Source organism: Vidua macroura, chromosome 4 (assembly GCF_024509145.1).
Source record: "Vidua macroura isolate BioBank_ID:100142 chromosome 4, ASM2450914v1, whole genome shotgun sequence".
NCBI lineage: Eukaryota > Metazoa > Chordata > Aves > Passeriformes > Viduidae > Vidua > Vidua macroura.
This window is the reverse complement of record NC_071574.1, coordinates 42,036,712-42,059,523: the sequence shown is the minus strand read 5'-3', so window position 1 is coordinate 42,059,523 and position 22,812 is coordinate 42,036,712. Positions and strand designations below refer to the sequence as shown.

Sequence of the window (22,812 nt, the reverse complement as noted above, 5' to 3'; positions counted from 1 at the left end):
ATGCCATGGCAGGGACACCTTCCACTAGACCAGGTTGCTCAGAGTCCCATCCAACCTGGCCTTGACCCATGCTTTGAAGGGAGACAAGGTCTCCCAGCACTTTTCTTCATTTCTGGCCTCTGCTGGCTATTTACCTTGAGCTGTTTATTACTGAGTGGATTTTTGAGATGGTTAACATTAGCCAGAGGGAAAGCAGGAGCAAAAGAAAGGACTGTAGCACCCTTCCTCATTGTGAAGGGCCTCAGCCTACTTTCATCCCCTCAGACATCCTGGTTAATCACAGATTGAAGTTCATCAGTGAAAGCAGAAAAGTAAAAAAATTTGTGTGTCCAACATGCACCTAGTCCCAAAACACATGAACTTCACTCTGAAAAAACAAGACATCTGTCCTCCTGGGCATGGATGACTCCTTTCTGCTGTGGTAGTGGATTATCTGTTATATAGGAAAACCAAGACAAATTGGCTCAGGTAGCACTCCCTCCAGAGACAGTATTAGAGGTATTTAAAGCTTCATAAGCTGCCACACAATAGACAAAATACCCTCTGCTATCATGCTGTAGTATAAACTCAGTGGCAGAAACAATGGAGCACTCCAAGAGGTATCACAACAGGAAAGATACCTCCCACTAATTACAGACTCTATTCCAGTATATTTATCATCCAAAACTAACTGGATTCATTATGAGATACAGAAGGAAATGTGAATGCAAATTTACATTTATTACTGTCTTTAAAATATTAACAGAAAGCAAAGCAGATCAAGAAGATCTGCATTCCCTACCTTAGGAAGATGAATTTTTTGTGTTTGAACTGTGGTAATTCAACAGTGATTCAACCCAGTAGACAGTTGAACACCATACAGATTTTCAATCACTCCCTCACCCTCCTCCTTCTCTGAGGAAGAGAATAAAAAAACCCTGTAAAATTCCTGACTTTGGGGTGACCTAATTGCAGCCGTCAGGCACCTGAAGGGAGCCAAAAAGAAAGGTGAAGAGAAACCATTTACAAGAGCCTGTAGTGACAGGACAAGGGGTAATGGCTTCAAACTGAGAAGGTTTAGATTAGAGATTAGAAAGAAATTCTTCCCAGTGATGGTGATGAGGCACTGGAACACGTTTCCCAGACAAGTCATGGATGCCCCATCTCTGGAACTGTTCAAGGCCAGATTGGGTGGGGCATTGAGCAATCTGGTCTAATGAAAGGTGTCCCTCCCACAGCAGGGGTTTGGAACTAGATGGCCTTTAAGGTCTCTTCCAATCCAAGCCATTCTATGACTTGAGACAAAGAGAGTTTAACAGAACAGAAAAGGCAGGAAAATTAATAATAATGATAATAATAGAATTAGAATATATAAAACAAGTGATACACAACACAAATGCTCAACACCTGCTTGCTGATGCCCAGCCAGCTCCCGAGCAGCATCTTCCAGACAACTTTTCACCTAATTTATATATTGAACATGACACCATATGGTATGGAATACCCCTTTGGCCAGCTGGGGTCTGCTGTCCTAGCTATGTCACTGCTCAGCTTCTTGTGTTGCCCACTCCCTCAGCTTCCTCACTGGCAGGCAGTATGAGAAGCTAAAGTCCTTGACATAGCATAACACTGCTTAAGAACAATTAGAACACCAGTTGTCAACATTATTCTCAACCTAAATCCATAATACAGCACCATATCAGCTACTAGGAAGAAAATAAACTATCTCAGTTGAAAACCAGGACAACAATATAGAAAATAATTAAAGGCTTCCAAGCTAGAAGAAGCATATTTCTTAGTTCTCAGTCTATAGCTTAAAATGTCAGCATGTTCTAGCACAGTAAATGCCATAGCAGAAAGCAATTTGTACAAAACTCAAATTCTTGTTAAAACTACAAATTCTCTTGAATAGAAAACACTATCAGACTATTTGCTGTGCTTTCAGGTTTATTACATGCATGCTTACATCACTCAGCAGCACAAATTCCACCTGTAGTGTATGTGCACAATGTCACCTTTCTGCTGACTTCGCAATAGCCTGTACACAGCATTTAAGCTGTCTCTCCATCTGCTAAGAAATGGTAAGCTCTGTGCAATTTCCATACAGCTCCCTGGACTTTTTGAACAAGTTTGGATGAGCAGCATGAGGATATTCTAGAGCTTTACATGCATCATGCAGCATCATGTTGCTGATCTGTCAAGCACATTAAAACCAGAACTTTCTCCTTGTGAATTCATAGCCTTGCAGTCTTCAAAAAACAGTCACCGAGTCCAGTTCCAGCCTCTATAAATTGTTCCGTTAGAGCTGTTGGGTTGGTTTGTTTGTTTTTTTTCCAACCTGCTATTGCACTAATTCTTGATAGGACTTTTTTCATTCCCATATTAACACTGCCTCTGCTATCCAGAGTTAAGGTGCATTTATTACTTCCAAGTGAAAAAGTTAACCAGAAAACAACCAGAAGAAATTAATTTAATTCTACATAGTGGAAATAACAATCCAACAAAGACCAGATGAAGTGTCAGCAGCTAAGAAACCTCACCAACAATCAGCATTAATAATACTTAATTCTGCAATTCTAGGTCCTACATCTCCAGCTTCAAACAGAAAAACATTCAGATAAAAAAAAAAAACAAAAAAAACAAAACAAACAACAAAAAAATTAAACTTCCTCATTCTTTAGCTGCTCAAACCAAATTCTTCCCAAAAGCAAACACTTTCTTCTGATCAAGGATAAGTGCAAGCATGGTACTTAAAAATCAAAGAACACCCTTAGGAGTTTTATCTAAGAGATAAAAGAAAGTAGTACCTAGAACTCACTGCAAGATCTTCTGCAAAGTACATACACCTTAATTTCTTATTTTCTTGAACGTAACCTCCCTTTAGTGTCTTTTCTTTTTCTATGAATTAGCTAGGATCTACCACAAATACATTAACCATATCTTCTAATACAGAAGAGAAAGAAGTGTCAATGGTAATAGACTGATCACTGACCCAACACAAGTGTTCTTTTTTGTCTGATGGGGTGTCAAAAATACATGCATCTAACTGCAGGTAAAACAATTTCACAGAATAAAATGTACAGTCTAAATCTGAATGACCAAAGCATATTCCAATTAGAATAACCAAAATGCAGGTAAGTGCAGATATAAGACCAAATTCCATGCACAATTAGACAAATTGTGTATTCAGATGTGGGAGCTGTATAGGCTATGATTTCCTATCTGCAATTACAATTTGGGTGGAACTTTAGTGTTCAGGGCTTTTTGAAGTGGACAAAAAGATCCTTGCCAAAGAGGAAATTTGTGAAATTAGCAAGACAACTTAAGCAGAGAAAGAAAATACAGCCAACAATTTTTCCACTAGAAAAATCTTGTTACTGCAGGACAGGCCACCTACAGAAATCACAAGGCTTTACCTCCCAGGGTTAGAAGAAATGGAAAACTGAATGGAATTTCTCCTGGTGCTATTCTGGGAAAGGTGAAATAACTGTCTTCTTGTCTGTTGACTGCACTGACAGTATCCCTTCTTTCCACTGCACGTTCACAGTACTTTGCAGGAACTGCTCACGCAGGCCACCTCCTACTGTGAACAAAGGATTCATGGATTAAACTGAAAAGAGTAGTGAATCCAAACTCTTCGAAAAAGGAGTCCAAATGTTTCCTTACATCCTGAAGCCTGCTTGATCTCTAAAACTAGTAATAAGTGTGAACTATTTTATCAGTTTCCTACAAAAGCATTATACACAGTCTTCATCACTTTAGCACATCTGTAAGAGAGAAGCAGAAAATTCCAATGAACTGCAGTTTTGTTTTTACCTGGCATTGGCTCCTTTAAGGTCACAGAAGTGTGAGAGTAAAGCTTTCACTACATCATTGCAGACAACTTTAACTACATCAATGTGACTCAGCCTCTGTCGCAGCTGCTTGGCAATCTCCCAAAAGTCTTCAGAGAGCAGCTGGTACAGCTGCCCCTCATCTCTGCTGAGTTGCCCATACCAGGACAGGATGTAATCTCTATAGCTGTAGTCAAACACTGAAAAGAGAAACAAAACAATAAATAGCAAAAACTGCAAAAGGACAAGGCACACCAAGATAGGAAAAATGTAACCCTCCACCCTTCTCAAAAACTGGATGGGCTTCACATCTACTTCTTACCAAAGAAAGTCAGGTTGGCAAGGCTACAGCAATCTGCACCTAACAGGTTACTGCAGGTCACTTTGCAAAGCAAAACCTTTAAGTGGATTTGCTCAGACAATCAGGTTACCAGCTACACACAAACCTCAGACTAATACCTGTCTCTCAGCAATGACTTTGGTTATATGAGCTATGATATAATCTGACTCTGTCTAAAGTGTTGCAGACTGAAGCCAGCTTTCTCTACAAAGGAACTGAATAGTCTCCATTCCAAAGTCATGGCTAAAAAGGGGAGGTGGTAATATTTTTGGATTTGCAAAGATATATACAACACAGAACACCACCACAGAAAGTACATTATAGGATCAGAAGGGCTAAGAGAGAACAAGTGGATTAGTGAGACCACATGAACTTCAAAAACGGCGAACCATTCCAAACCATACCGACAGGCAAAAACCAACATTACTGTAATCGCAAATGCCCTGGCAACACTGTTTTCTACCATTCTGACTTTGCTTTTTGGCATTTGTGTGTCACCAGTTTTACTGATGTTTCACTCCAGAAAATGTCCCTGAAGGTCTAAAAGAGAGCAGGAAGTGTTCAGGGAGAACACATGAACTATTCAGCAGTTGCAACAAGATAGGGGAAAAGCTGGGGTTGTAAGAGTCAAGATACCAGGTAACAAAAAGGGGGGATAATAAAGTCATGGTAATTTGAGCAACTTATTTACTAAACAAGCTGGTTTCAAACTTTCATATCAGAAGTCCATCTTATTTGTCAGTGTAAGCCTACAGTGCAAAGTAATCATAAGACTCCATAATTTCTTACCTTCCACTTTGATAGAAGTTGTTTGTTTGGTAAATTATGTAAGCTATGAAAATCTCCCTGGCACTGGCAACAGTGAACTAACAGCATATTAATTAGACACAAGTTGAAATATTTTCACCTGCCTTTTCAGGCAAAACTAGCAAACCTCAACCAACACAACCTTGATAAAAACATTTCCAGAGTAACTGCTAAAACTGATTAAAGTTTCTAGTCAAATGCTTCACAAAGTAGCTTCCTCAAGTTTATAAAGAAACTGAATCATTTCAATGAGTATGCTGAAATAAATAGTTAAAAGCCTTTTGCTAAGTCATTTCAAGACTTTCTAATTAATAACTCAGAAAAAAATTCCACAGTTCTGTAAACAAATACATAAAAGGTTTGATTTTTTTTTTCCTAATCCAGGAGAGAAAGTATGCAGAGCCATATAGCAGGATAGGAACTTCCAAAATACTCTTCTAAAATATTTCACTGAAAACTCTTACCCACAAATACTACAGAGTGATGAAAACAGTTATAAAAATAGTGGTCTTCTGATAAGCAAGCAGAGGAATAATCTGTCAAGATACCACAGAACAGGGGGAATAGCATTTTAAAATCTGAAGCTTTATTACTTATCTCAAGTCTTCCAACAAAACACATTTTAAGAATCTATTTTTCCACAGCTGTCCCCACTTCCTTCTGCAGCCACCTTTTTTGTTACAGCTTAGTTACTCTCTTCTGTTACAAGGTCTGAAACGCTGTGGAAAGCCCACCACAGCACAGATTCTTCCTTTTCATCTAATCCATAAGAGACCAATCATTTCTCAAGTGCATTGTGATATTTTTTAATCAGCATCACTGACAGGTAGTGACTTCCCAGATATTCTTACAGACACCCTCTCTATTCTTTGCAAGGGTGCAAAGTAGCTATTTCTTCAGCATCTTTTGCCCAAGAGGACAAGCCATGGTATGGAGTGGTGGCTCCTACAGAAGTCTATTCAACAGAGCTCTACAAAGTAAGAGCACAAGAGCAGAACTTGCATTCTGATCCCTTAAGGACATATTGTCTTTCAGAGAAAATCTATTCCTAATGACTGCTAATTTATCAATTTTTAATAGATTATAACGTAATTTATATAACATAATTTACATTATCTTATAGAATTATTATTATAAAATAATTTATAATTTTTAAGCAATTCCACACCAAAATGAGCCCAGTTTCCAGCACACTACAAAATACATTCTTTTCGATTCCTTTTAGTCACTCATTAATTCTGTCACATTCAATGCAAAAGAACCACAAAATTGATTGGCAGTATCTAGCTAGAGACAAAAGATCTTGAGTCATGACCAAAAATCAACCATACAATTATGAAATATTTCATCTGTGTTTAACTCTTCCAGTTACATACTTTCAACACCTTAAAAGGATTACACTGCTTTAAACCCTATTTTCCTGCACGTGTGTTTTACAACTCTTACTTTACATGTCTTCTGTAGTTTCCTTGTCACTTCTGAACCTTGTTGCCCTTCCTGCATCACAACTGTTATAGAGAACAGTGCTGTTCTCTATAAAATTCAGGGTTCTTTAGAGCCCAGCATGTATGTCCAAGTGAGCATTGAGACAGCTTTTAATCAAATAAAATTTAAAAAGGACACCAGCCACAGACACAAACAGCAACCAGTTTAAGGCTGGGTAATACACTGCCTTGTGTCATCCTGGCCATGGGGTGCAGCTGCTGCTTTAGTTTCATGCCCACTGATGCAGCTGGTGCCTTTTCAGCACTCTAAAGAAATTGAGAAAACAAATGTAGCAAATTTATAGAGAGCAGCTTGCTCCCTTCAGAGAGGAAATCTGCTCATGCATCTATTCTCATTATTTTTATACTACATGTTCTCTAAAACATTGAAAACAACAGTCAGAAGACGAGGAAGGAATAAAAAAAAGAAGCCGAACACATTCAGGACAAACTTGCTACCTCTAACTCACCCACTACAAACATAAAACAAATTTCTTCTGATCAAATCAAATAGAGTGACCACAATGAGTCTGGTGCAAAACTGTAGAAACTTCTACTGGGTTTTCTAAATTAGTTCAGAAGGTCCAAGTCCCAAATGATTACAATGTGATTAAATGCCATTCGCATGTGAAATTGAAATTGAGCCTGTTCAACTACTCTTTTCAAATACTGTAAACTAGAAGAGTTTTTGGAGTAGAGAGCCAGAAGCTCATGTGGATGTTTAGTAAGGACACCCTTCTAGACCCTTCCTTCATTCCTACACATGTGCTACAGTAACTGCTATCCCTTTTTCCACATTCATTCACTGAGAGGCTCAGTGGCACCACCAGGGTCTGCAGGTCAGACTGGCTTCAAATCTGCAATTTGCAAAGCTTCACTCTAGACAGTTTTTACAAGATTCATTATCCAACTTTATTAAAAATAACAAAAATCTGAATAACAAGGATTAAATGCCTACTTTCTTTCTCAAAGCAATATTAAAGAACAAAGCATAAACATTCTATGCAAATGCAGACACAGACTTCCAAGTTTCAACAAGTAACTGTCCTTTCCTGAAAACCCTGGAGAAGCCACAACCACAACAAAAAACAATGACAACAAAAACCTGAAAGAAAATTTAAAACCCCTACATTAAAGGTGGGGTTTCAATTACTAATAAATACTCTGTATATTCAGTTTCCAAGACATTAACATTTAAATTGCAAGAGACGAAGGCCATTTTTCACTTTTTGTATTTTAAATTTCATTATGTTTTAGCTATACTAGAGGATGAGGTTTTATGCTTAATATTAGCTTTACTGAAGTTTCTCATGGCCAAATCTTTACTCAAAGATTCTCAAATCTAAATCTTAACTTAGACCATGGTGTAAAAGGCTGACAAAATGAGGTCTAAATGCCAACATTTCAGTGACCGTGATCTAGCAATAGTGTTTAAAGATTTCAGTGCTCTTCTGAAGTTTGTGTTTGGAAAACCACTAGCATTTCTTGGTTTACTTCCATATTCAAATTCTATCAAACTGCCAGGTTTAGAAGGCTTGATGATATCTATCATAGTGCATGGATGGATCAGCCCTGTGCAAAAGAAATCCCTGAGAGTCTCCCAATTCCCCAATCTTTGGTTCATTTTTATTAAAATTTTCCTGGCATTTGTGTCTTTATTGGTTTTTCATGCAGAAAAAATGATAGTAGTAAAGTAAAAAAATCATAAAAATTTATGTCCAAATAATTTTCCACATGTACCCTTTGCCAAGAGTTCTTAGCTTCAAGTGTTTGAATGCCAATAGCAGAGAAAACATTCATTCAAATTGGTTTACTGATATTGTGGACCAAAAAAAAAAATTGGTTTGAAAGCTGCTTTTTGAAAAAATAATTTTTAAAAATTTTAATATATTTAATAAAAAGAGAGCAGCAGGAGTTACTACCAATTATTTTTCTAAATATCAATATCCACATTTTAAGTTGGGAAATGAGACAGACTTTTTCCCAATCTTTCTGTAAAGGCAAGTACAACATTACGTCTCTAACAGAGTTAGATCCTAAGGGATCAACACAGATCTAATTCATAGAAAGAATCTAAATACCCAAAATATTTCCAAAAAGATCACCTCAAGGTAGGGTTGAAGGAAGATAACCCACTCCTGAAGAAGAGATGGCTCTCTGGCAGGAAATATTTTAAGCTCTAAGAAACAGGTGAATTTTCACAGCAGAACAATTTCACCAGTAGAGCTCTGCCGGGATTTGAGCTATGGCCTGTACGGTTTTACTTACTCAAAAATGACCCAGTGAAGCGGCTAAGTGATATGAAGACCATTCTTCTTGGCACTACTAAAACTGTAGAGACAAAGACTGACTGTGAAAAACAACAAAAAGACCACAGGATTTGGAGCAATAAAAAAGGAAAATGAAATTCAGTTGCTGGGAGGCCAGTGACCCCCCAACAGATCAATCTCCTGGCAGCTGCAGCCTCAACCCAGGCAATACACACTGTGCAAAGCAGCACGAGTGTGACTGGGCACAGCCTCTCTCAGGAGGCATCTTACCACACCACTGTGTGCATGGAATCCAGACAAGCGACAGGTAGCACTAAAGGGTATCTGTACAAGTGGCTTATCTTCTCTTTTTGTATGGTAAATGAAGGTCAAACAAAAATCAAATAAATCACTCAAGAGAAAGCATGAAAAGTACTGAAAAAAACATATTTCAGTGTTAGTTACTCAACTGCTACTCAAGCTGAAAAGGAGACTCAAGGTTGACAACTGAAGGCCTTTTCTTTCTGCCATATTCAACGTGGAAAATCTCTTTGTAACCTTACGCATGTTCTGATTTTGAACACTTAGATTTCATAAACTACAACAAACTGTGGCAGGGCAAAATCACAGCTTTCCCCCCCCTTGCATCTACTGCTAAGGCAAGGACCCCTTAATTAATAATGAAGCAGCACTCTGAAGCGCAAACCTGTTACACTACTCTGCTCTTAATGGAAAATAACAAAGACATTTAGGGTAGAGCTGTAAACTAACATGTACAGAGTTCCTTCTTGGTGGCGTTCAGTGAGGCACACTGTAAAAGGATGATTCCAAACAATTTTATTACATGGGCTGCAGCAAGACAAGAAGCTATATAAGACCCAGGCAACTATTATCAGCCAGTGACCATCACAGAAAAACTATCTAAACATATAATAGTTATCGAAATAAGACTGATGGTTGAAACAGAAACATGGATGACTCCTTCAGTTAAACCAAGGATATGACCAAGGATCTTTCCAACTACATTAACAAACTATGATGGGAACATTAGGAAAAACGCAGTAAAGTAAGTGGTAGCTTGAAGTGACACAGAACCTCAGGTGAACCACACTAAACTCAGAGAGAAACCACACAGCCTGGCTCTAACACCAGCAAAAGCATGGCATGACTAACAAACATCAGGCAGCTCTGGAGGGGGGGCAAGGTAGTTAGCAACTAACAGTAAACCCCAGGCCAACAATTACACAATGATGAAACACAGCTGAAGAAATCAGAATTAACCAAAGGGCTGTCTCTTCATACACAGCAACAGCATTTGTGAAATCAGATGACATCATCCATGCATCTCCAAGGTAATGTAAAGAGAAGTAAAATCTGTTAAGGAAAAAAAAAACCCACATCCCAAAACCTCAAGAGGCACTAGTGCCTCTAGTGCACATAGAGACTGATCATTTTGTGCTAATAAAAAATAAACTATTGCTTTTGGGATTGCATTCAGTATTTCAAAATCATTGCATTCAGTATCTCAAACTGAAGATGACTCAGTCACCTTTGAAACCAAAAACACTTTGTATGGTAGAGCAAAAAGCATAGTCTCATCTTTGTCAAACTGCAAAACAAAGAAGTTGGCTTCATCACTTAGGCCTGGAAGAAATAAAACAAAATCTGACAAGTTTGCTCTCCAAAATTCAGCGTGAGGATGGAGGATAAAAGCTAGTCTGAAAAAAAAAAATAGCAGAAAGGCATAAGCTGTCACAACATAAGGTACTTAACTCTGAAAAATGAATCATTTAGGTATTAGTAACTTTCTTTCAGCCTTTCTGAGTAGGGATGGCCTCATGCATCCAACTGGATGACATAGGTAGGTAGTGTTCTAATTTTATAATTTTGCTACATACCCTACTAATAGCTATTCATAAAAATAACTTTAAAAGCATAACACGTTGTCATAAGACAACCAGCCCATTTAAAACAATGATAGTTTTCAAAGATACTCTCCATTTATGAAAAATACAGGGAAAAGTGCTGCAAAGAAATCTTAAAGGAAAAAGTATTCAAAATTAGATAAAATATTTACAAAAGGCTGATATAGTCTATCAGCCAGAAATACAAATTAGATTCAGTTTTAATGGCAAGAATTGCACTAATTGGGAAGACTGTATGCAGGACTCTACAGGATTTCTCAATTCAGGAAAACCCAGTCAAGAATATTTTAAGTGTTACCCTTTTGCTTTGTGCATAAGTATTAAGGACTGTATTTCGATGTATTTCTGTAAAAAACTAGCCACTACAACGACAAGGTATCAGCTGAATAGCAAAAGCAAGATCACGTTACTTACTACAGTGGATTTCTTGAGGAGACTAAGACCTTGCCATTATACTTTATATCATGGAAAAAAACAGGGTCTTATTCTAAAGTCTAGGAATATAGTGCAGTTATGGTTTGCTAAAAGGACAAGAGATATTCAGACTCTAATGCACCTAAGACTCACCTTCTTTCAGTGCTTTATCCATGTTGTGAGAAATAACCACTCTCCTTGATTGGATTGAGTCATGAGAGCTTCCAAACCAATTACTCTGAAATTAAAACAGAACATACATCATAAGAGGAAGAAATAAATCAAAAGTTACAGAAGGAATAAAAAAGCAATAGTACTGTATCATTTGGTCTTTATACAAATATTGTCACCTCATAGGGTAAAACAGAGTGTCAATTGTCTATGAGGTTATTATACATTGTTCATTAAGCACATATTAATACTTGTATATCATACATTGTACAACTTGAAAAATAATCTTAAGTGAAGTTTTTTTGGTAGAAAGGAGCTGCATTCATTTGCAAGACAGTGCACTGAGAATATGACATGCATATAACAAAATGACTGGAACTCTTTTATTCAGTATTTTCACAGCAAACAGAACATTTTTTATCACCTACTGTGACAATGGAGTTCGTTTAGCCTTGTAAACTCCTTTTAAAAGAAAAGAGAAGCCTTTAGATCTCCTACTGTAATTTTGGTTCACATTCTTTTGAGCTTCTTTTTTCAAAGATACTTCTGGCCCTCTGCATTTTAAGCTGCTGTCCTATACAAATATTTATCTTTATTGGAGTATTCACTCCCACAGTGTCCAAACAGGTGGGTGGATGGAGAAACATTTTTCAGGGTACAGACAAAGAGCAGTGACTCATGGTGTATTTATATAGAAAGAAGTATAATTCAAAACAGAAATAGAAACTGTACCCACTGAGCTTGGAGCTCACTCTCCTTCATAAGGGAAAAGCACTTCACAAACATCCTCATCCCTCCAACATTCACCACACAGAGAATAGGAAAGCAGCATAAACATAAAGTAAAAACATTGTTTCATGTTCTTAAAGGTAATATGCCCTTATTTCATCCAATCTGCAGGCTAATACTCTGTATTTTGATTTAATGTTTGTTGTCTACTTCAGGTACATGCATGTAGAGTCTTACAAAGCTGATCTAATAGAACCTAGATAAAGGAGTCTATGAACTACTTTTGACAGCCAAAATAAAGCTTTTCAGGCTTGCTCACACCTAACAATTACAGCAGAATGACTTGGAAAAGTATTTTCCATGCCCTGAGTGCCCCCTGCCCACAGCTGATTTGTTCCACCCTTTGGATGAATGCAGCAACACTCTCTAGACTTCTTCCAGTCACTATTCTGAGACCATGACTGTGATCTTTCAGCTGGTTTCTTCCCTCCTTCACAGCACTACCAATGGCAGGAGCAGCAAGACTTCAGCACATTTGCCTCCATTTGCAGTCCCCCCTCACTATTAAGACTATAGTTAATGAGGTGCAAGAACAGAGTATTTAGTGAACCACTACAGATTTCCAAGCTCCTTTTTGACCTGAACACTGGTAAAAGCTTCAGCCATACTCAGCTAAACAGTAGGAAAAAATATTTTTTCTCTTTGTAAGGCTCCAATACATCATCTCTGGCTACTAATGTTATCACACTTCCTCAACACAAAGCTGTGTTAATGCCAGTCACACAATTACTTCAGGATTTTTCTGCTTTATTTGCAGCAGGAAACTGCATTATTTAAAAAATTTAAAAGACTCACAGAGACATGAAATACTTCAAGTACCTTAGGGGAAGGGAAAACCCAATTAAACAAACTCACTCAGGTCTTTCTGTGAAGAAAGAACTCCTAAACATGAGCCCACAATCCTCAAGATCCATGCTCAACACACTCCATCTTCCTTAACACTCATGCCAGCTGGGGTATCCTGCAAGGTTAATCCTCCTGAACTGAGTCCTACCTGCATGGAGGTCAGTGACCTCGAGCTAACTTAGGGATCAACAGTTGCAACACATACATTGCAGGAAACAGTTTTTATGGCCTAAAGCATCAGTAAGTGCTCCTCCAATGCAGTGCTACCAAATTACTCCTTTCAAAATTACTTTCAACACAAGTTTAAAAAAAGAAAGAAAGAAAGCAACCTTCAGAGGGGATCTATAGTTGCAAGAAGGTACATAGCTTATTCCACTATTAACCTATGATTCTGGTTGGGTTACTTCAGGTTTAAGAAAAGAAAACTTCTGTGAGACCTTACTGCTGTCTCTAACTACTGAATGATAGGATACAGAGAAAAGGGAGCAAGACTCTTCTTGCAGATGCACAGGACATTAGGAAACATTGTGACACAGGAAGTTCCCATCACAAGACAAAACTATTTTAATCATGAGGCTACTCAAGTACCAAAATAGGGGTGCTGACAGACTGCACCTCAATCTTCATCTCTCAGTCTTCCTCACTCTGAGCAAGAAAGTGAACTAGATATCCTCCAGATATTCCTTCCAACCTGAACTATTCATGATCCTTGATGACCCTTCAGAGAGCTGTTAATTCAATTTTATTATTAATAATAGATCTAAAGGTGCCTTGTCTAAAACAGCTGATCAAACTCATTTTTTCTTCCCGTTTTATGAACTTGCGTTTAGCAGAATCAAGACTTAAGCCTTGTTAGTTTAGGTTGGCTTTCAAAAAGTACTGTTTCTGTGACAATAATAGTGATGAATTAATTAAATAAGCAGGCACCCCCAAGTTAGATGACATATGGCAGCAAACACCTTAAAAACAACAGTAACAACCTGGTAATGCAGATAACCAACATCTATGATAAGAGAAGGATTTCAGAAAATTCACAGTCCAAGCTCAGCTCCAACAGCTGAGAGAATGAAAGATACAGCATATTTCACTGAAAGACTTTCTTCCCACCCCTCACTCAAGTCAGATGCAGGGCATATGTAGAAAACAGTTTCAGCTAGAAAGCTTAGATTTGAATGTTTTCACATTTTTCTTCATGTCATTCATCTAAAGAAAAATGGTGCTAGCTTTCATTAAATAGTTGGCATAACCCTGACTGAACCAAAGACATTTGTGAATGGATTTAACACAGTCAAAGCTCTAGTTTAGATGCTCTTTTATGCAGATTAAAACCTGGCATGTTCCTCTAAGCCCTGACTTACACTATCACAGCCATCAATAATTTTTTTTTTAAATTGGTGTCAAGACAATTGGGTTCTTGTCTGTAGGTTTTATTGGTAAATAAGGACAGAAACCAGACTGAAACATAAATAAAACTTAACAAAAGGACTTGAAGGGGTAGGGGTGGAGAACATACATGCTAAGAACGAGGTTGCTAACAAACAGGGAGGCCTGTTTCCTGGAACACTTCAAGTTTTCCTCAGTTTTGACTTTGCTTACAGGCTGAAAAAAAGGATGTGTGCATTTCCTGTAGACTTCTGAACACCACTCATTGTTTAATACTTTTGAAAACTATTTGAGATGAAGAAAACAACAGTCTGAGTGGACCAAGAAAAAAGAAAGCCTGACATTGAACCTGAAATTTTGTCCTAGGTTCAGTCTCCTACAGATACAAAAATTAAGTAAATGTCATTTGTTGGTTTAAACTATATAAGTAATTTTAAATTAGCTCTGAAGACAACAATAGATGTTAAATAATAAAGAATTAATAAATTATTTCAGCAACAACACTCAATAAATGGCAAAACACACAGAACATGGGAGCACCTTCCACTATCAAGAAATTCATTTGCAACACTTGGCATCAAATGCAATTTTTAAAACACAGCAGCAGGTACCTGCTACAGGCACACCACATGCAGCCTTATTCTCCCATGGAATTAAGGCCCGAAGCAGAGAAAAATTTACAATTATACCTATTACATTAACTCAATTACAACAAAACTTGAACAGAGATCATGACAGATGCCACAATAGAAATGGGCATTGTGGATGAGACAGTTCAATCACTGATCTAAAAGGGAAAGCCTGCATCTAATTCAGCATACACAAACCAACCAGTTACTCATAGTTACTTGTTCCTCCCACTGTTGCCCTATTAGCTTTCCTCTTATCTTTGTAAAACATACATTAACATCAGACTGGACCTTCATAATGAAGAGTCACAGCCTCAAACAATACTTCACTGAACTCTCCATAAATTTATATTTAACAGATGTGGATAGATGTGTTCATATCCACATATTACTTCATATAGATGTTCTTATCCAAACATTATTTCAACTAATGATGCAAAAATAAATTTATATTCACAAGAGTTAATATTTTTAATATATACTTATAGTCTATTTAAGATTACAAGGCAAATATGTATGTGTCACAGTCAGCATTAACAGATACCATAATTACCACTTTAGAAGTCAACATACTTAAAGCATGTTAATCCTATTATCTTAAGCATCATTATCTCAGTAATTATTTTATGATATAATCTCTTTATTTCTACTAATATAGTAGCTCCTGGAATATGTAAACTCTGTTTATCAGATAGGGATCTTCAATCTTAACTGTACCATGTCTAAAACAGGTAAAACTGTAGCAGTGTAAAAACTTTATAATCAGGGCACAATTTTGTTCATTTGAGATTTCACAGAATACCAAACAGATAAGAATATGAAAATCAAACATTTCCCAGGTATTACTTTCATTCCATCAGTACAGCCAAAAAATAATTGCTAAGTTAGCATTCAAACTGCTGCTCAGCAAGAAATATAGCATTATCCTGTGCTGGAATTTTTAATATTGCCATCCAAATAAAGTCTCAAATGAATTCCCAAGGTACAGGCATAGCCCCAGTTTACTGAACATTTCCACACTCTCCTCCGCTGTAAAAAGAGATGACAAGAACCAATGGTTCTTCAAGGCCAAAAAAGCCATATGGCATGAAAACTAAATTGCAGGCAAGCCAGAAAAGCCAGCACAAAATTATGCTTGAGCTGTAGAGTCTCAGCTTAGCAACCAGAAACTCCTGTGAGCTCTATTGCTATACCCTCCCTGCACATGACTTTTCACCATACACACATTTTATAACCTGCTCTGTGTTTTCAAGAGCACCACATAACATGCAAAATGAACCATCATCATTCATTTTATTACCATTAACTTGTTCTGTTTCACTGTGCATATTTAATAGGGGGAAAAAATGGTATAGAATGACTGGTCACAAAAACCTCCCATAGATACAACACAAATCTGAGAAATGAGCTAGCTCCCTAGTTATGTTTTCAGTCATAAAACATTGTTCACGTAGAGAAGCAGTCCCTACAAAGGTAAAAACAGCCCATTCACAGCAAAATATGAGATGTCAATCTAACACGAAGTTGAGAAAATTAAATGTCAAGCACAATAAAATGAAGAGCTGACAACAACACAGGATCCAATGAAAGGAATCAGAAAGGACTGCCTAACAAGACAAGAAACCTCTAAATATACATGATGAATAAAAGAAACCTCTAAACACACATGATCATGAAAAAAAGTGTGGAAAACTACATCTGCTTACTGCTACAGAGTTATGGGACAAAGAAGTGAGTGACAGAATCTGAAAAACATTTAATTTCCTGAGGTCAGTGTCCTGTCATAATAAAGTTATCACTCCAAAGTTACACCTGCAGGTAGTCAACATATGCAGTCCTAACAAAGTTCCAATTCTGAAAAGGCTTATAAATCCCGAATTATAACAGATGTTTAACAGATACCTAAAAATAAACTGTACCAGAAACATCTAAACCACAGGCTCTGCTGAACTGTAACAGAACACTTGCAATTCATGCAACATTCCCTTAACATTTTAAAATATTCATGGAATTGGTAGAAATTGCTAAAATATATTTTCATTATTTTGATTTCAGGACTTTCCTAGTAGTAAACTCAACCAGATCATCAAAAGCTCATTGTTGACCTGCCTATGAGACAGAACCAAGAACAAACATAAAACTCTGAGTTCTGTTAAAAATGCACCAAACATATCTTCTCCTTTCAATCCAGAAATAACCCATCAATTAAAAGACTGGCAGTAGATCAGAATATCTGCTTGCAAGCCCAAAACAGTCTAAAGTGCAACAGAAGTGCCACAACCAGAGACTGCTGTTGTTTTTACAAAACTCCTGCAATATCAGAGCTTTAAATATCCCCTGTGCAGAGAATGAGACAGATCATAGAACATGCTTGGCTTTAGATTTAGAAAAACCCACAAATACTTTTAAAGTCTTACTAAGGCATACAGATCAAAATTTGAAGGAGTTAGGAAGCTTCTCCTCTCCCTCACAGTTCCTCCAAACTACTTATTACCTCAAGAACTCTTTTGCATCCCACTTGAAATTTATGCCCACAGATGGCAAACCTTCCACTTTCCACAGATGCTGGGGCTCCTCCAAGCTTACCTTCACAAGCTTCATCTCATGGCAAAAGCCCAACAGTGAAGGAAAATAAAACTCTGTGTCCTTTCTCTCTGCTTCCCTTATGTTCTTCACAAAGGGCAGAGCACTCAGCTTGGATACTATGACAAACACTCCACCTCAGTTAAGTTGCCATCACATTTGAAAGATTGGGACCATTTCCACTTCACAACACATCCTCCTACAGCTTGGATAAAAAGCAATACTATGTTCCAAGACCCAGATATTTCAAAGACAACCTGATCCAATGAAAAAAAGCTTTACCCATGCCCCCTCCATTAATGGCAAATTCACAAAAATACACATTCAAGGATGGAACAAGCCTTTAGGAACATAAAACATGATCACATGTAGTGTGATTTGGCTTCAGGGCCAGAAAGGGAGAGTGTTAGTTTACTCTCACTCAAAATTGAGAGCTATTAAACTGTAGTAAACAATAGTGACCAAATACATCAGGAGGTGAGTTTTAAAGGAATACTAAAAATAATTTACAACTGTTAATTGTAGGAAACTGAAGATAGGACATTAAAATCCATGTACCTTTTTCAGCAGGAAAAAAAGCACATTTACTATCCTTCTGTTAGTGCTGCAGACAGACTACTAGATCCTTCTCTATACAGAGTAACAGTCAATCTGCATTTGAAATGCAGTACTTAAATCTAACAAACTAATCACTGTTTTTTGCATTATTTAAATGAAGTTGATAACCCAACTCTCTGTTACTTGGAGCTTTTGCTTTGAAGCAGAGTCAAAACATTATGCTGAAAAGAAAACCCTGTCTCTGCCAGGTTTTTTGGCAGAGAAACAACTCATACAAACGTGGGAAAAGTGTTTTCCCTCCCCTCCCCACTAACTTGGTTAACATGGTTCTTCACATGAGTCAAAGCCATCTCCCTCTACACCAAGGTAAAAGGAGTTTTGGGAGCAAATTCGAATTTTAAAGAGTTATATATGTTCTAACCCAGGGCTATCTTTGCTATGAACAAGTCCACTGGTATTTGAGAAGTGAAAATCCCCTTTAAAAAAGACATTCTCACTAAAGTACAATTGGGTCATCATGTCTTTTTGCTGTTCTCCTCCACCACAAATCATCTTGTCCTAAAACAACTCCTGCAAAGTGCTGAAAAATACCTGACAATAATATAATGTACAATTTCAAGGACTCATTCAATTCCTATTATTTCAATATCAATAGAAACTATTTACCAATATTATCAGTACCTGAAAGTACTTAAAGTATTAAGTAAGACATTATTATGAGCTGCCTGTACACCTCTCTTCCAACAAAACAGAGATCTCTATGTGGAAGCCAGGAGACTGCCCAGATAGTTTCTGTGAACAGAGCTGTCACCTACAGAAAAAATACACTGAAAGCACAATTTATCATGGGGATACAAGTCTTGATTTGCAATTCTCAGCAGATTTCAAATGTTTTTTTCTGAGATACCTGACTTCAGAAGGAGGTTTTCACCTTTCAAGTCACAAAGGAGTTACACAAAAAATGGGCAAAGCACAGCTTCACATTCAAGAAGCTGGCTTCTCTAGTTGCAAATTCAAGCAAAATGAAAAAAAAATATACGTACCTTGCTCTTCTGAAGTCCAAACCTGCTACACTGTACTTCCTCACTCATATTCCTCACTTGCATGAACAGGTCCATGAAAATCAACAGCATTGAACTCTCACATGCTAAGTGGTTGCTGAATTGAGAACATACGGAAAACTCCCTTTATTCAGCACAGCACGAGGGACTCCATTCAACTTCCCTTTGAAGTTGGTCAAGAGTACTCCCACTAGCTTTCCAAGAGCTGAGTCTGACTACAACTAGAGTAAATATTTACTCCTGAATACTTACTGTTTCCTCATTTGTTAACCCCAATGTGAAAATTCACTCAAAGAATGAAAAGTGAATTGTCTAAATTTTGAACATAAAACACATGAAGAGTGAGATACCAGTCATAATAAGGTTTTTCATTTTCTCAATTATTAGGCAAACAGATAGTTCTTCCTTATTCTTGAGGAAAAGAAAAAACAAGGCTGAAAAAATTATAGCTTTACTGTCATCCTACTACTGGCTCCCAGAAAAGACAAAAGGATCATAAGGCTCTATGAAAAACATGAGAGTAACAACTGAATCATAAAAAAGTAGAGTAAATGCAAAAGGATGGAAAATGAAAAGACTAACTATATCAGATAGTTTTAGTGAATGGCCTACATTTCTATAGGCTGCCTATCTAGACAATTTTATTTTCTTCACCTACATGTTGCTGAAGATCCAATTAGAAAGTTTGCTACACATATACAAAATCATGTTCAGAAAAACTCTTAAAGAAGCTTTGCAGTCTTGAAGCCACTTGGTACCAAAAAGAAATCAATAAAACTATAAATTGAAGGTATGAGAAATCCAAGATGCCTGGCATTACATTTTCTAAATAGAAAGGGTAAAATAACTCACTCCTTTTTTCAACATTCCTTTCATGTAAGTAAACTTTTGGGAACAGTGCAAAGAGGAAGGAAAGAAAAAACTGAACGGCGTCAGGGAGAGGGTAACAAAATAATCCTGGGAAAAGGGTTCTAGCAGGTACTGCTGCCTTACCAGTGAATTTTAAGTACCAAATTTCAATTCCCTTCTTAAACAAGAAACACATCCCATAGAGCTATAATAAATGCAAACACTACAAATTAGACCACACAATGCAACAGCAGGTGTGCACTATTTATATATACAAATCCAACGGATGAACAAAACAGGGGAGCATCCTCAAGAGAAATGTACAGTAACATCACAAAAAGAAAGTGCAGATGGTACAGTAACAGAAGTGGCTATTTGTTTCTGGCAGTTCTAGTTTCACTGCTGTTCTGTAAGCTTATGTTTTTCAGTAGGCTTACATTTTTCACAAAGGAGGAGACAAAAAAAGCAATGAATCTTTTTTTTTTCTTCATATCTTGGCTTCCCAAATTAAATTGGCTGTTTAACAAATCTGAAAGTTGATCCTTATTCCAGCAGCAGGGAGATTTTGATTGCCAAATTTTTTTTTTTTTTGATACTATGTAAAAGTAAGTTAAGTCACTCAGAGGTTCAGATAAGTACACAAGTGCATAATGCCACTGGAGCTATGAATTAACACTGAAACATTTATTATTGTAAATCTCAAAGCAATAGGAATTGTTGTTTTGATGATCAATTGATCCATTTAAATATTTTTTGTTTGGTGTAACATAGTTGTATGGCTAAAAACTAAAGCATACAGTCCTTCACTCGAAGGTGCTTATGCATCTAAAACACATTTGTTACCTAGCACTCCCCTGACAAAAACCAGCTGAACTATCCCTAGCTTTACCCACCTTTTGCTTATCGTTTTGTGCATTACACCTTCTTACTTCCCTCCTTTAACACTCACACACATTATTTATTCTTCACTTCCTTCAGAAAGCTGAGTATGATGTTGAGTGTTCAAAGCAAAGATGATGTTTAAAAAAATTCTACCAGTAAGACAAACACATATATCCTGAATGCACCTTTGCAAGTTGTATTATTCACTGAATTCAACAACCCCCGGCCAAATGATCCAGGCTGGCTTCCATTAAATGCAGACCAAGAAAAGCATATTGCTCCCAAGCACAGGTTCCTTCTCTCCCTAGGTCAAAGAGTGAAGGAATAAACCATTACTACAGGTTGTTAGCAATTTGATTGACAGGACAGAAAGACAACTATATCAGCAAGTGATTTGTATTAGGTTCTCTGCCCTGCCAGCACCCTCTGTGTTCCGCAAACTCAGCTGCACCGACTGCAGCCCCAGAAACACGTGACAGCGTTACTTACTGCTGCCGAGAAGCGTACGTGGACTAAATGTAACAAACTGGGTTACCAGAACAGCTAGGCTGCACACCCAGGTGACACAAATTCCCTTCCCGTTCAGAGTGCTCTCAGGTGTCCTGACACTACAGAAGGGAAACCGCACTTACACAGTACAGTCTATTTATTGCTGCAGCAGTTCATGTGCTAACACACCTACAAGTCACCATAAGAGCCCAAGGGCTCCAGGCTGGAGTCGCCAGCTGTAACATTAAAAACCACATCCCTGTGACCAATGGCAAAGCAGGAGTGTGGGCAATCCTCAATTTGCAGCAGTAGTTTTTCAGGCTCATCTAGGATCGGCTCCCAAGCACTGAATGACAGGGAACAGGGCTGTGGATAGGAGGAAAGTTTCCAAATGCCTCGTGCTATCAGTCCCATTCAGAAGAACCCGAAAAATACTAAGCTATGAGCTACAAAGAGCTCGTGAACTAGTACATTTTGGAATACGTACAGAAAATGAAATTGTTTCCCTTTTGCACAGAGCTCTGCAACGGCTTGAGTACAAAATGGCACTAGGATAACACTATCTGAAGCTGTCCAACTTCAGAGAACGCATTAAAGGAACACTAAGCTGTCTCTTCGACCAAGTCTCTCTTTTACCAGTGACATTTCAATGGGAGGAGCAGAAAAGGATTTGAGACACAGACACCGTGGAACGAACACAGTGAACCACCTTGAGAGCATTCCCGCAATCCGGAGGTCTCTCTTGGAGCGAAGTGTTGATTTTTCCGGTGTGCCTGCTACCCTCCAACACAACTTTTGCCATTTAAAGACCCGCCGAGCGGCAGAGCGCGGGCAGGCTCCTGCGGCCGCGGTAGGACAGCAGGACACCGTGTTCGGGTGGCGCGGCGTTCCACGGCGGAGCGAGAGCCGCGCCACCCCCGCCCGCCGCCGGGCAGGGAGGGCGCGCCGCGGCCACCGCCCGCTCCGCTCCACTCCCCTCCCGCTACTCACCCCCGCGACCGGCCGGACCGGAGCGACGGCGGCGAAGTCCGGCGGCGGCAGGCGGCGGCGGCCGCGGCACATCAGGACGATGAGGGTACCCAGCGCGGCGGCAGCAGCGGCGCAGCCCACGTAGAGGGCGAGGCGGAGCAGCAGCAGCGCCAGACACGGCGGCCCGCCGCCCCCTGCCTCGGCCCGTTCCTGCCCCAGGTGGACGACGGACACAGCCAGAAGCCCCAGTCCCGCCGCCAGCATGAAGCGGGATGAGCCGGGATCTTCGTCCTCCTCGTCTTCCGCCGCCTCCTCCTCGCCGCCGCCGACCACAGCGGCGGCCGCCGGGGCGCTGCGGCGGCGCGCCTCGCCGCCGGGGCCGTGCGAGCCCAGCGGGCCGGGGGCGGCGGCCCCCGCCGCCTCGGACTGCCCGGCCGTGCTGCTAGCGCTGTCGACACCGGGGAACATGCTGCTCCTGGCGCCGCTGGGAGCAAGCGCATCTCCCGCCGCGGCAGCTCCCTGCGAAGGTCGCCGCTCCCGGGCCCCCCTCTCTCCTCCGCCGCCGCCGCCGC

General features: G+C 39.0%; 1 protein-coding gene across 1 annotated transcript in view; it reads right to left on the bottom strand.

The window, feature by feature from the left end:
* Positions 1–22,542, bottom strand: part of SNX25 (sorting nexin 25) — an 80,972-nt gene extending 58,430 nt beyond the window's left edge. The window contains exons 1-3 of the mRNA XM_053974998.1: positions 22,262–22,542; positions 11,185–11,269; positions 3,796–4,012 (exon numbers count right to left, since the gene is read on the bottom strand). Coding sequence (XP_053830973.1) covers positions 3,796–4,012; positions 11,185–11,269; positions 22,262–22,504 — 545 coding nt within the window. The 5' untranslated portion in view covers positions 22,505–22,542. The remainder of the gene's footprint in view (positions 1–3,795; positions 4,013–11,184; positions 11,270–22,261) is intronic.
* Between the last annotated feature and the right edge of the window lie 270 nt (positions 22,543–22,812).